The 14,212-nt window shown below is 50.8% G+C and overlaps 1 protein-coding gene across 1 annotated transcript; it reads left to right on the forward strand.

The window, feature by feature from the left end:
* The first annotated feature begins 5,238 nt into the window (after positions 1-5,238).
* On the forward strand, positions 5,239-7,754 carry LOC123068374 (endo-1,4-beta-xylanase 1). The gene is made up of 2 exons (XM_044490945.1): positions 5,239-6,088; positions 6,331-7,754. Exons 1-2 carry the CDS (start codon positions 5,255-5,257, stop codon positions 7,447-7,449), a joined length of 1,953 nt encoding a protein of 650 aa, XP_044346880.1. The 5' UTR covers positions 5,239-5,254; the 3' UTR covers positions 7,450-7,754.
* Positions 7,755-14,212: the final 6,458 nt, after the last annotated feature.

The following is a 14,212-nucleotide window of genomic DNA, read 5'->3' on the forward strand; positions in this document are numbered from 1 at the left end:
ATCTTAGCTTGGTAGGAATCCCCATTCTCTCTATAGCCTTGATCTTCACCGGGTTGCATTCGATGACGCGTTAGGAGAACAGGAAGGCTAGGAGCTGGCCGGCTGGCACTCCGAACACGCATTTTTCTAGATTGAGCTTGATCTGAAACCGGCGCAAGTTCTCGAACGTCTCTTTAAGATCTTCCAGCAGGGTGCCGCGCTTCTCCGTCTTCACCATAATGTTGTCCACATAGACGTGGGCATTTCTGCCGAGTTGCTTGAGGAGACATTTCTGCATGCAATGCTGAAAAGTGGCACCAGCGTTTCTCAAGCCGAATGTCATAGTCAGGTAGTAGAAAGCTCCGAATGGTGTGATGAAGGCGGTCTTCAGATGGTCAGCTGTGTCTAATTTTATCTGATGGTAGCCTGAGTAAGCATCCAAAAAACTCAACAGCTCACATCCGGCTATGGAGTCTATCACTTAATCAATTCTTGGCAGGGCAAAAGGATCTTTGGGGCAGGCTTTGTTGAGGCTGGTGTAGTCAATGCACATGCGCCATTGTTTGTTCTTCTTTAGCACCAGGACCGGGTTGGCAAGCCATTCAGAGAAGAAAACCTCCATGATGAAGCCGGCTGCCAGAAGCCGGGCTATTTCTTCTCCGACTACTCTTCTCTTCTCTTCTGACAAGCGGCGCAAGGGCTGCTTGACCGGCTTGGCATCCGACCGGACGTGTAGCTTGTGCTCGGCGAAATCCGTCGGGACACCTGGCATGTCTTTGGGAGACCATGCGAAGATGTCCCGATTCTCACGGAGGAAATCGACGAGCTCGCTTTCCTATTTGCTATCAAGGCCGGTTCCCGTGACCGCGTATCTCTCCGAGTGGTCCGGGTCCAGAGGTATCTTCTTGGTTTCTTTGGCCAGCTGGAAAGAACACTGAGCCTCACATTCCTTGGGATCGGGGGACAAGGCCGTCTGCTTGCCGGCCATGGCCACGACCCGGTCTAGCATCTTCTTCTCTTCAGCAATCACGAGGGACTCGGCCAGCCGGCTGCTAGCAGCTGCACACTCGGCGGACTTCTTGTAGTCTCCGGATATGGTGATGACGCCCTTTGAACTCGACATCTTCATCTTGAGGTAGGCATAGTGGGGCACACCCATGAAATTGGCCAACGCGGGTCGGCCAAGCAGCGCGTGGTAAGGGCTCTCCAGACCCACTACCTCGAACCATATTGCTTCTCGGCGGATATGATCTTTGTCTCCAAAGAGAACATCTATCTTGATCTTGCCAATCGGAGCACAGGACAGGCCGGGTACGATGCCATGAAACACAGTCCGACTCGGCATGAGCTGCTTTGCCTTGATATTCAGCTTCTCCATGGTATCACGGTATAGTATGTTGATGCTGCTTCCGCCATCTATCAGCACGCGGGAGAATCGGGCAGCCCGCCGATCTGTTGCAAGGGTGGCATCCAAAACCAAGGCATAAGAGACGGGAGACGGCATCACCTCTGGGTGATCGGCCTGGCTCCAACTGATAGGTTTCTCCGACCAGTGCATGAACTCGGGGTTGTTGGATGCGACCGCGTTGACTTCTTGGTGTTGTCGGCGCCGACTTTGCCGATCTTCTGGTTGGCTTGTGAAGACGACATAGGCGGCATGCTCATCAGGGAATTCGTCGTGGACGACTCCGACTGCTGGCCGAGCGGTCGATTGCTGAGGAGCCGGAGGCGGCGGACCAGCAGGCGGAGGCGGCACCAGTCCCTCGCCTTTGGAGATTCGCGTGAGCCAATGGCATTTCCGAGTGGTGTGGTTGGAGGCCTTCGCGCCGCTGTGAAACTTGCAGGGGGCATCAAGGGCTTACTCGTAGGAGAAAGCCGGCTGCTAAGCTGGCCTACCGCCCTTCTGCTTCTTGGGCGCGGGCCGCCCCTCAGGTTGTTCATCTTCGACGGTGGCTACTTGCCGACTGGCGGAAGTCGGCATCGGAGCCTTGCGCTTGTTGTCGATCTGGTATTGGCGCCGAGTAGACTCTCCAGCCGGCGTCTTGGGAGCCGGCGCAATCACCTTCCCAGATGCGTCTACTCGGAGCTCGGTCTTCATGGAGGAGTCGGCCATGGCCTTTTTGTCCGCGATGACTAGCAGCTCGTCGAGGGTAGTCGGCTCGTCGCAGAGGAGTCGGTGCTTGAGGAGGGTGCCTTCTCGGCACCCGGCCGTGAAGTACTCTATGGCTTGGACCTCGTGCACCCCTTCGCAGGAGTTTCGGAGCTCGGCCCAATGTGTGAGATAGTCCCGAGTCGACTCGTTGGGTCCTTGTACGCATAAGGAGAGCTGTCGGGGCTTGGGAGCCCGCTTGTAGGTGCTGGTGAAGTTGCGGATGAAGGCTTCCGTGAAGTCGAGCCAGCTGTTGACGCTGTAGGGCTTGAGGCTATTGAGCCAGGTGCGCGCCGTGCCCTGGAGCATCAGGGGAACGTAATTTACGGCAACACGCCTGTTGCCGTTCGCTATGCGGACTGCGGTAGAGTAGTTAATCAACCAATCTTCCGGCTTCACGGAGCCGTTGTACTTGAGCGTGTCTCTTGGGAGCGAGAACCCTTTGGGGAAGGGCTCATCGCGGATGCAGGGGCCGAAGCAGGGCGGGCCGACATCATCTTCTTCTTCTAACGCCAGGGACCGCGCGAGGCGGTCGATTCGATGGCGCGCATCGTTTTCGCCGAGTCCTTCGCGGCGACCTAGTCGGCCGCTGAGAGTCGGATGCGTGACAGGCGGCGGGGTGGGATATCTCTCCCCACGAGGCGAAGGAGGAGGCGAGTCGCCTCATCACTCCACGGCTCAAGGGCAGCCTTCTGCGTCGCACTCGATAGTGACTCGAGTCCGGCTGTGACTGGAAGCCGGCTCCTTCTCCTGCCTTGTGCGGGCTCTGCCCGCAGTCGGCGTACGTGACGTCGCGTCGTGCTCTCAGCGCGGGGGAGGGCTTTCGGCACGGACGCCGGCTTCGTGCCGCTTTGCGCCCCCGTCGATCAGCTGCTGGATTCGTCTGGTCATGTAGGGGAGCTCGTCGGCCCCTACTCCGTTCAGCTACGACCGACTGGGAGACGTGTAGGTTCTCAAGAGGCGTGGCGTAGACTGGGCATTCCGCTCCCAGCATGTCGGCGATGGCCGCGCCGCGTTTCTGGACAACGCCGACCCGGCTCGGTCCGTCGGGAGACGGCGTGCCGAAGGCGGAGCGGTCGACTTCGCGCTGGTGGGCCTCGGTGAGGCGTCTCATGGTGGCTAGCTTTTGGCCCTCCGCGACGAGGGCAAGGCGGCGTGCCTCCAGCGCCTCGGCGTCGGCGTCGGCCGGGATGGGGACGGACAAGTCCTGCAGCGCCGCTTGTTGGGCGTCGTGGGTGTTCTCACCGGAGGCGACTCCGTGGCTGATGACATGCACCTCGGTTACGGTGTTGCCGCCACTGTCGGCTCGTGGGAGAGGATCGTCGAAGACCACCACGTTGGTGGGGAAAGCATCGAGTGATGCAGTGTCGGAGTCGACAAGCATCGGGTCGGTGGAGCCGACCGACTCCAAATCCACAGCAGGCTCGCTGGAGACGTGGAGTTGGTCGAGGAGGCTGACGAGGCGGCTCTCGAGGCAGCCGGTGCCCGCGTCAGACGCGGGCTCGTCGGAGATGCGGGCCTCACCAAGGAGATCGGCGAGGCAGCTCGCCGCGTAGGTGTCGTCGACACTTTGCAGCGCGTCGGGGCAAGCGCCATCGGGCATGCCGGGCTGGCTACGCTCGCGGGGGAGGAAGAGGATTCCCGTCCAGAATAGGTCTCCGGACGACGGTGCACCTGGCATGCAAGACATGGTATGCTAGCAAGCCGCCCTCTTTTTGTGTCATCAATTTTATGCTTGCGTGTTCGTTTGCATACCATTTTGCCAATATGCTTGCATGAAATACATTTGTAGGCATTTTAAACTTTGGAGGCATTCAAGGTCCAACACCATGGCAAGTGCTTCAACCTCTCCCATTGCTTTAGGGTGATCAAAGACGAGGAGAAGTTCAAGACACAATATGCCGCCCTCAAGTCGCGTGGTGGGAAGCAAGCCATGGAGGAGGTTGGGGACGACGAGAAGGCTCGGCCGCGGGGGAAGACCAACTCCAAGAAGGAGGACAAGCGGGATGCGACATCGATCGCCTTGATCGCAACCGTGGAGGACATGATCACCAAGAAGGACCCAAGGGAGGAGAAGCGCCGGCAAGAAAGGGAAGAGAAAATGAACGCCTTCATGGAGATCGAAAGGAGGAGGCTTGACATGAAGGCAGAGAAGCAAACACGAATGCTTGAGATGGAGGTCTAGAAGCAAGCCAAGATGCTAGAGATCAAGGCCGCCAACGCCAAGACCAAGGCGAAAGAAGTGGCTCTCGCGAGCATGATGACCGGGGTGGAGATCGTGAAGGCGGATCTCAACAGCGTGTCGCCAAGGAAGAGGCCGTGGTTCGAGAAGATGCAGGTCGACATACTCAAGTTCAACGACGAGTGATCTATGGCGGCGATCGAGCGCCATCTTTTTTATACGCCGACAAGTGTGCTGGTATGACCATGGGGCTGATGGCGTGGACGAACTCATGGCCCACCCTTTTTTTGTGTGCTGGTACGTGTGCCGGCCGGCTGGCTAGTGCGCCAGCATGAACTGTGGTGTTATTTTTTGAAGCCGGCATTGTATGCCGGCGCTGGCATGGTGCCAGCATGAGACATGGCCGCTGGCATGATCGGCCGTGAGTCTTTTTTTCTAATGTTGATTGCGGACATGAAATGGATCAGCGCGTTGGGCGCACTGCCGACCCAAATCTAAAACATGATGAATGTCGGACGGGCGGCCGACACAAACGAACAAAAAACGGACAAATTCGCCGTCCCTTTGGGTCGGCCGGTCGGAGTTGTTCTAATGTCCTGGAATTACTATGGAAAGTTGATGTAGAATCTAAGCCCCGATTGGTCCAAACCGTGGTCGATCGACCTGAAATATGCATGTGTTTGGGCCACCAAGCAGCGCTTTAAGTTGTCTCTTCCCAAAGCCAAGAAAAGGAGTGCTTCTGCTAGTGCCTGTAATCATCATCATCATGCTTACCACAAACAACAGCCTATTAGATCCAACAGCCGCCCGCCCACCCCTCTGCCATGCGGGCCCGGGAAGCCGGCCGGCCCCACACGCCAGTCGCGGCTGGTCTCTAGTTCGCCAGGCCTTGCGCAAGCTTTACTGTTACTCAAAAGCAGAGAGAAGAGAGAGGGTGGGAAAAGATGCATGGTCTGTGGAGGAGGTGTGGTGGTTGCTTCGAGCCTCTGCAATATTTTGCGACCGGCGTTCGGTGCGCTTTCGAGCTACTTCGCCGTGATCTCGACGGCCGACCCTTCCCCCTTTATATACGGCCGGCCGCCGTGATCCCTCCTCAACCTCACCGCACCACCGCAGCACCCGCCAGCGACGACAAGCACGCTCCCCCACTGCCTCCTACTGTCAGCGCCATGGCCTGCAGCTGCGCTCACGATGTGGTGTTCGACGCCAACGTGATCCGGAACAGCGCGCTGGAGGACGGGCTCGCCGGGTGGGCGCCGCTGGGGGCCTGCACGGAGCTCTCGGTGCGCCACGAGGAGCCTGCCAGGGTGCCCACGCAGACCATCAACGACGTGGAGGACGGGTACAGGCCGAGCGGCAGGTACATTCTGGTGGCCGGCCGCGGAGGCGAGGAGGACGGCCTCTGCCAGGCGATCCCCGCCGGCGCGCTCAAGCCCCGCGTCACCTACCGGGTGGCCGGGTGGATCGGCCTCGGCGACGGCGCCGCCGAGGAGCACGCGGTGCGCGTCAACATTCGCTTGGGCGGCGACGAGGGCGAGGAAGAAGGAGGCGAGGGCGGGGAGTGCGCGTTGGTGGTCGAGGCCGGCGCGGTGTGCGCCGAGGCCGGCAAGTGGACGGAGATCAAGGGCGTGTTCCGGCTCAAGGCGAGCCCGGCGTCCGGCGCCGGGGTGCACGTCCAGGGCGCGCCCGCCGGCGTCGACGTGAAGGTGATGGATCTCCAGGTGTTCGCCACGGACCGCAAGGCCCGGTTCAAGAAGCTCCGGAAGAAGACTGACAAGGTGAGCTCTCACATCGCACCATCCATCACTCCAAACCGAAAACGATTTACTACTAGCTAGTAGCAAACAAGTTGCCGTAGGTGTACAATATTTTTCTATGTTTTGGTTGACACGTAAGCTAGCTTGGCACCAAACTGCATAAATGTATGTACTGGCACGGTGGCACCAAACTGGCGACACATGTCAGTTTTGGTTGACACGTAACGCAATGACTCATGCGGACCGTGCGTGCATGAACGTAGGTGCGGAAGCGCGACGTGGTGCTCAAGTTCGCCGGCGCCGGGGCGTCGTCGGGGGTGTCGGGGGCGTCGATCCGGGTGATGCAGATGGACACGAGTTTCGCGTTCGGCGCGTGCATCAACCCGGCGGTGATCCAGGAGCCGGCGTTCGTCGACTACTTCACCAAGCACTTCGACTGGGCGGTGTTCGAGAACGAGCTCAAGTGGTACCACACGGAGGCGGTGCAGGGGCAGCTCAACTACGCCGACCCCGACGCGCTGCTCGACTTCTGCGACCGCCACGGCAAGCCCGTGCGCGGCCACTGCATCTTCTGGGCCGTCGACCGCATGGTGCAGAAGTGGGTCAAGGACCTGCCCAACGACCAGCTCGCCGCCGCCGTCCAGGGCCGCCTCACCAGCCTCCTCACCCGCTACGCCGGCCGCTTCCCGCACTACGACGTCAACAACGAGATGCTCCACGGCACCTTCTTCCAGGACCGCCTCGGCGACGACGTCAACGCCTTCATGTTCAAGGAGACGGCCAGGCTCGACCCCGGCGCCGCCCTCTTCGTCAACGACTACAACGTCGAGGGCGGCGGCGACCCCAACGCCACCCCGGAGAAGTACATCGCGCAGGTCAACGCGCTCATGGAGAAGGGCGCCCCTGTCGGCGGCATCGGGCTGCAGGGCCACGTCACCAACCCCGCCGGCGAGATCATCTGCGACGCGCTCGACAAGCTCGCCACCACCGACCTGCCCGTCTGGCTCACCGAGCTGGACGTGTGCGAGTCCGACGTCTGCCTCCGCGCCGAGGACCTGGAGGTGGTGCTCCGAGAGGCGTACGCGCACCCGGCCGTCGAGGGCGTCGTGCTGTGGGGGTTCATGCAGGGGCACATGTGGCGCCAGGACGCCTGCCTCGTCAACTCCGACGGCACCATCAACGACGCCGGCCAAAGGTTCATCAACCTGCGGCAGGAGTGGACGTCGCACGCGCGCGGGAAGATCGACAGCGACGGCAACTTCAAGTTCAGGGGGTACCACGGCTCGTACGTCGTGCAGCTCGCCACGGCCACGGGGAAGATGCACAAGGCCTTCAGCGTCGACAAGGGGGACACACCTCTCGTGCTCGACATGGACGTGTGACAACGGTTACCTACTACGGTTATTATCTCCGAGAGTATAGTTATACTACTGGTACTAATACACGCATACAACCACACATTAATTAATTTGATCTAATGGGATCAGCAAAGGAATTGTACCACATACACCAACTATAGTTTTGCATTTCTACATTTGGCATTTGGGGTATATATTGTACTTATGAGAGAAAGTAATTAAGGTATTGTATTGGTTAATGGATATGATTGAATAAAATAGATGAGCTATTAATTACTCCCTCTGCAAACAAATATCAGTAATTAAGGTATTGTATTGGTTAATGGAAATGAATGAATAATATAAGATCTTATTACGTTAAGTATACTATTATATTGTGAGACAGAGGGAGTATTTATCAGGTGCCACAATTTTTTGTTGCATCGGTCACCTTCTTCCTTTTTCTGGCACGTTGGACCTTGTCGGAGAAGAAGAAACCTCGTCGGAGAATATCGAGCCTCATTATCTATCTTAGAGCACCTACAACCGGACCCCACATACCTGCCCCAAACGCCTGGACAGACTATGTCCAGACAGAAAAATGCCACCCAACCAGGCGCCCCATACCCGGCCCATATTCGGGGCGGATATGGAGACGCCTGGGCGCGCCGCCACGTCGGACTGACCGCTAGGGCCCATGCCAATTCGCTCATACACGCCCCCCCTCGTTGACCGAGCAGCACTCTCCTCTTCTCTGTTGGCCCTCCTCTGCATAGTCGCCACCCGACTTCTTCCACTACCGCCATCCCCAACCAAGGGTTTCACCACTGGACGCCCCAATCCACACAACCGCCGACCAGGCCGCAACCAGACAAGGTCGCCGCCACCAGACGTTGCCCCGGTACGTTACCGCCCCCCCCCCCCCCCCCAATATTTTCACATAGCTCTCTACGTGTTCGATGAAATATTCGAACCGGTTTTTTATTCTTTCGGTCATACTTCTAGGTCACCAATGGATTCGTCGTGGAATGATGTCTATGGAAACGATGATATTGACGAATTCATATTCAACGAGTTCATCACGTCGTCGGATTCAGATGATGAGGATGCTGAAATGATGATGATGATGAGCATCCAAGAGGAAATGGAGAAGGCAGAGGAGCATGTCCTGAACTTCAAGGGTTCTATCAAGAGCCGGAGCGCTATTCCCCGAGATAGGATTGCCGGTGCACGCCTACTTTACAACGACCCCAACATTTCATGGAACTTTCTTTCTTCGTCGCTACCAGATGAGCAGAAAGTTGTTCTTGTGGTAGTGGAAGGCGTGGAGAAGGCTGTATATACTGTAGTGTTGGAGAGAGTAATTGAGGCATTGTATTGGCTAAAGTTAATGGAGATGAATGAATAAAGTAGAAGATGTATTATTAACTCTTCGCTTTATAGAAAATGAGTTATGCATGTGGAGTTGTGTACTTCCTATGTGGCCGCATGCAGACTTCTTATTCTTTGTCTTGGTATTGGATGGCTTCATTTCTAAACATAGAGTTGAGTATTTTTATTGTCGTGGGAACAACATAATTAACCTTTTTAACTCAGACCATAGAACAATCCTTCTACGACATTCCACTATGTACAAGAAAACAAAGAGCTAATCGAAAGAAGACAAGAAAAATAAAGGGTAAGAGAAACAAAACTATCCAATTAATGATCTCGGGATTTAATCAACCAGGAAACTTCATCATCCTAGATTGGAGTTAATCCAATCCTTGAGGGCTTGCCCATGCTGTTGCTTGACCCCGTGAATTAGAAGGGACAAGTATTTCTTGAGTAAATATTTCCAAGAGTTTCTGCAAGGTACTTCTTGAAAACCTTGCCATTTCAAAAATTGATATACTCCAAAGCCCAAGAATTATTATATCCATGGTAATGACTTTGGGAAACTTTCGCTGGGCTAGAAAAATATCATCATAAAGAGATGTTCCTCATTGCCTACAAGGGGAGATCTTGGCCCAACAGTCCTAAGCAAAAGTACAATCCCAAAATAGATGAAGTGAAGTCTCTTCAACACCCTCATTACAAAAATGCAGTCATAGTAATCCAGATGCATGTTTTCCTCTTGAGTATATTCCTTGTGTTGACCCTATCATGAAGCAGAAGCCAGAAAATCATTTTGTGCCTAATTCTGCGAGCACATTTCAATAGCCATTTGAAAATTTTATGAGCCTCCACTTCATCTGTCAATGTATTGTACATAGAGTAAGTTTTACTATTATTAGTGCAGATCCACCAGTCTTGAGCCTACTAGTTGGTGTGCTGAGTTAACAAGAGTTGAAGATCATTCAGTTGAGCAAAAACCTTGAGCTGAGAGAGGAGTGTTAAGAAAGTCTAAAATGTCTTCATAGTTGATCAGTTGGTTCAGACATTGAGTATCACTTCTATTAATAGAATGTAGCTCATGAAATTTCTGCCACGGTGGTTGGTCAAGCCAAATATCATGCCAAAGTTTAATTGTGAGACCAGAGCCAGCCTTGCAAGACAAAGTTTCCTTAAAATTTGGGAGGAGTTTAAGGTGAGCTTTCCACTAGCTAGAGCCCATCATTTTATCACCAGGGAGCTCTTCAGAATAATACATATGCCAAATTAGTTGCACCCATGGAAGATTTGATGGAAATATGCCCTAGAGGCAATAATAAAGTTGTTATTTTATATTTCCTTATTTCATGATAAATTTTTATTATTCTTGCTAGAATTATATTAACCGGAAATTTGATACATGTGTGGATACATAGACAAAATACCGTGTCCCTTGTAAGCCTCTACTAGACTAGCTCGTTGATCAAAGATGGTTAAGTTTCCTAACCATAGACATGTGTTGTCATTTCATAAATGGGATCACATCATTAGGAGAATGATGTGATGGACAAGACCCATTTGTTAGCTTAGCATTATGTTCATTCAGTTTTATTGCTATTGCTTTCTTCATGTCAAATACATATTCCTTTGACTATGAGATTATGCAACTCCCGGATACCGGACGAATGCCTTAAGTGCTATCAAACATGACAACATAACTGGGTGATTATAAAGATGCTCTACAGGTATCTTCGAAGGTGTTTGTTGGGTTGGCATAGATCGAGATTAGGATTTGTCACTCCGAGTATCGGAGAGGTATCTCTGGCCCTCTCGGTAATACACATCATAAGAAGCCTTGCAAGCAAAGTGACTAATGAGTTAGTTGCATGATGATGTATTACTGAATGAGTAAAGAGACTTGCCGGTAACGAGATTGAACTAGGTATGAAGATACCGACAATCGAATCTCGGGCAAGTAACACACCGATGACAAAGGGAATAACGTATGAGGTGTATTGCGCAAGAGTTGAAAAAGCTGAAGCGCGTTAAAAAGTATGAACCAATTGCTCGGCTCGTCGTCGGGGTTGTGCATGATGGGAGCATTTTGTGTGACGAAAATGAAGCATGGACAAACTATATGATTTTGTAGGGATGAGCTCTCTTTGGCTATGTTATTTGATAAGACATAATTGCTTGGTTGGTATGCTTGAAGTATTATCGTTTTTATGTCAAATGATAGACTATTGCTTTGAATCACTCGTGTCTTAATATTCATGCCATGATTAGATATTTGATCAAGATTATGCTAGGTAGCATTCCACATCAAAAATTATCTTTTTATCATTTACCTACTCGAGGACGAGCAGGAATTAAGCTTGGGGATCCTGATACGTCTCCGCCGTATCTATAATTTTTGATTGTTCCATGCCAATATTATTCAACTTTCATATACTTTTGGCAAATTTTTATACTATTTTGGGACTAACTTATTGATCCAGTGCCCAGTGCCAGTTCCTGTCTGTTGCATGTTTTATGTTTCGCAGAAAAACAATATCAAACGGAAGCCAAATGGGATAAAATCGGACGGAGAATTATTTTGGAATATTTGGGATTTTTCGGAGGAAGAATCAACGCAAAACGGTGTCCGAGGTGGTCACGAGATAGTGGGGCGCGCCCTCCCACCCTGGGCGCGCCTGGCACCCTCGTGGTCCACCCGTAAGGCGGTTGATGCCCTTCTTTTGCCTCAAGAAAGCTAATTTTATGAGAAAAATCTGGGCGAAAGATTCACCCCAATCGGAGTTACGGATCTCCGGATATAAAAGAAACGGTGAAGGGGAAGGATCGGGGAACACAGAAACAGAGAGAGACAGAGAGATAGATCCAATCTCGGAGGGGCTCTCGCCCCTCCCAAGCCATGGGAGCCAAGGACCAGAGAGGAAACCCTTCTCCTATATAGGGAGGAGGTCAAGGAAGAAGAAGAAGAAGAAGGGGGGCTCTCTCCCCCTTGCTTCCGGTGGCGCCGGAGTGCTGCCGGAGGCCATCATCATCACCGCGATCTACACCAACACCTCCGCCGTCTTCAACAACATCCCCATCACCTTCCCCCTTCTATATTCAGCGGTCCACTCTACCGCAACCCGCTGTACCCTCTACTTAAACATGGTGCTTTATGCTTCATATTATTATCCAATGATGTGTTGCCATCCTATGATGTCTGAGTAGATTTTTGTTGTCCTATCGGTGATTGATGAATTGCTATGATTGGTTTGAGTAGCATGTTTTATTATTGGTGTTGTCCTATGGTGCTCTCCGTGTTGCGCAAGCATGAGGGATTCCCGCTGTAGGGTTTGCAATATGTTCATGATTTGCTTATGGTGGGTGGCGTGAGTGACAGAAGCATAGACCTGAGTAAGTAGGTTGTTTGCGTATGGGATAAAGGGGACTTGATGCTTTAATGCTATGGTTGGGTTTTACCTTAATGATCTTTAGTAGTTGCGGATGCTTGCTAGAGTTCCAATCATAAGTGCATATGATCCAAGAAGAGAAAGTATGTTAGCTTATGCCTCTCCCTCAAATAGAATTGCAATAGTGATTACCAGTCTAGTAACGCAGTCAATTGCTTAGGGACAATTCCACAACTCCTACCACCACTTTTCCACACTCGCTATATTTACTTTATTGATTCTTTATCTAAACAGCCCCTAGTTTATATTTAAGTGTTCTTTATTATCTTGCAAACCTATCCTATCACACCTACAAAGTACTTCTAGTTTCATACTTGTTCTAGGTAAAGCGAACACTAAGTGTGCGTAGAGTCGTATCAATGGCAGATAGGACTTGAGAGAATATTTCTTCTACCTTTAGCTCCTCGTTGGGTTCGACACTCTTACTTATCGAAAGAGGCTACAACTATTCCGTATACTTGTGGGTTATCAAGACCTTTTTCTGGCGCCGTTGCCGGGGAGCAATAGCGTGGGGTGAATATTCTCGTGTGTGCTTGTTTGCTTTATCACTAAGTAATTTTTATTTGCTGTTCTAAGTTGTTCTCTATCTTTAGTTATGGATATGGAACACAAAATACCAAAAAAATTAGGTGTACTTGCTACTCATGGAGATGGGGTAACTCCTAAAACCTCCAATGCTCATTATGTTCAAGATATTATATACTACCTTGATAATCCTGAGAAAACCCCATTCAACTTTATAATGGGAGACACGTTGGATCAACGTGAATGCTTTAGGGATTATCGCTCGACACAAAAAGGGAAACTATTATGGGATCAAATTATTATGTTGCGTTGGTATGCTCGTCAACTATGCGTGAGATATGATATTACTTGTTGCTCTAGGATGAAGGCTCCACACCTTCCCTTTTCATGAAAATTTAATGATAATGAAACCTTAGCTTCTTATGCTAATGGTACATATAATTACTGTGATGTGGAACAAATAGAAGAATTTGTTGCTTTTAAGGCTGCTTATGAAATTGAATCTTTGTTTGAAAAGTATGAAGCTTTAGATGATGATGTTTATAGGCCTGAAAATCTTGCTATACTTAGATATTGCTATGAAAATTATGAATACAATTACTATATTAATGCATTTATTGAGAAAGTCTCCGCTGTCCAAGAAGAGACTAATATTTTGCAGGAAGCTATTGAAGAAGAAATTGATGAAATTGTGAGCTCATTGGATGAAAAAGATGATGAGGAGAGCGAAGAACAAAAGGAGGAAGAGCGAATTGATCACCCGTGCCCACCTTCTAATGAGAGTAACTCTTCAATTCATACATTGTTTAATTCCCCTTCGTGCTTACCGAAGGATGATTGCTATGATGATTGCTATGATCCCGTTGATTCTCTTGAAATATCCCTTTTTGATGATGCTTGCTATGCTTGTGGCCAAGATGCCAATATGAATTATGCTTATGGAGATGAACTTGCTATAGTTCCTTATGTTAAACATGAAATTGTTGCTATTGCACCCACGCATGATAGTCCTATTATCTTTTTGAATTCTCCAAACTACACTATATTGGAGAAGTTTGTGCTTATTAAGGATTATATTGAAGGGTTGCCTTTTACCGTTGCACATGATGATTTTGATGAATATAATATGCATGTGCTTACTGCTCCTACTTGCAATTATTATGAAAGAGGAACTATATCTCCGCCTCTTTATGTTTCCAGTGTGATAAAATTGCAAGAAACTGCTTATACTATGCATTGGCCTTTACTACGTGTGCATGAATTGTTCTTTTATGACATGCCGATGCATAGGAAGAGAGTTAGAGTTCGCCATTGCTTGATTTATGTTACTTTGTGCTCACTACTAAATTACAAATCATTGTTAATTAAAATTGGCTTTGATATACCTTGGGATCCGGGTGGATTCATTACTTGAGCACTATATGCCTAGCTTAATGGCTTTAAAGAAAGTGCTGCTAGGGAGACAA

The sequence above is a fragment of the Triticum aestivum genome, chromosome 3B (assembly GCF_018294505.1).
Source record: "Triticum aestivum cultivar Chinese Spring chromosome 3B, IWGSC CS RefSeq v2.1, whole genome shotgun sequence".
NCBI classification, from domain to species: domain Eukaryota; kingdom Viridiplantae; phylum Streptophyta; class Magnoliopsida; order Poales; family Poaceae; genus Triticum; species Triticum aestivum.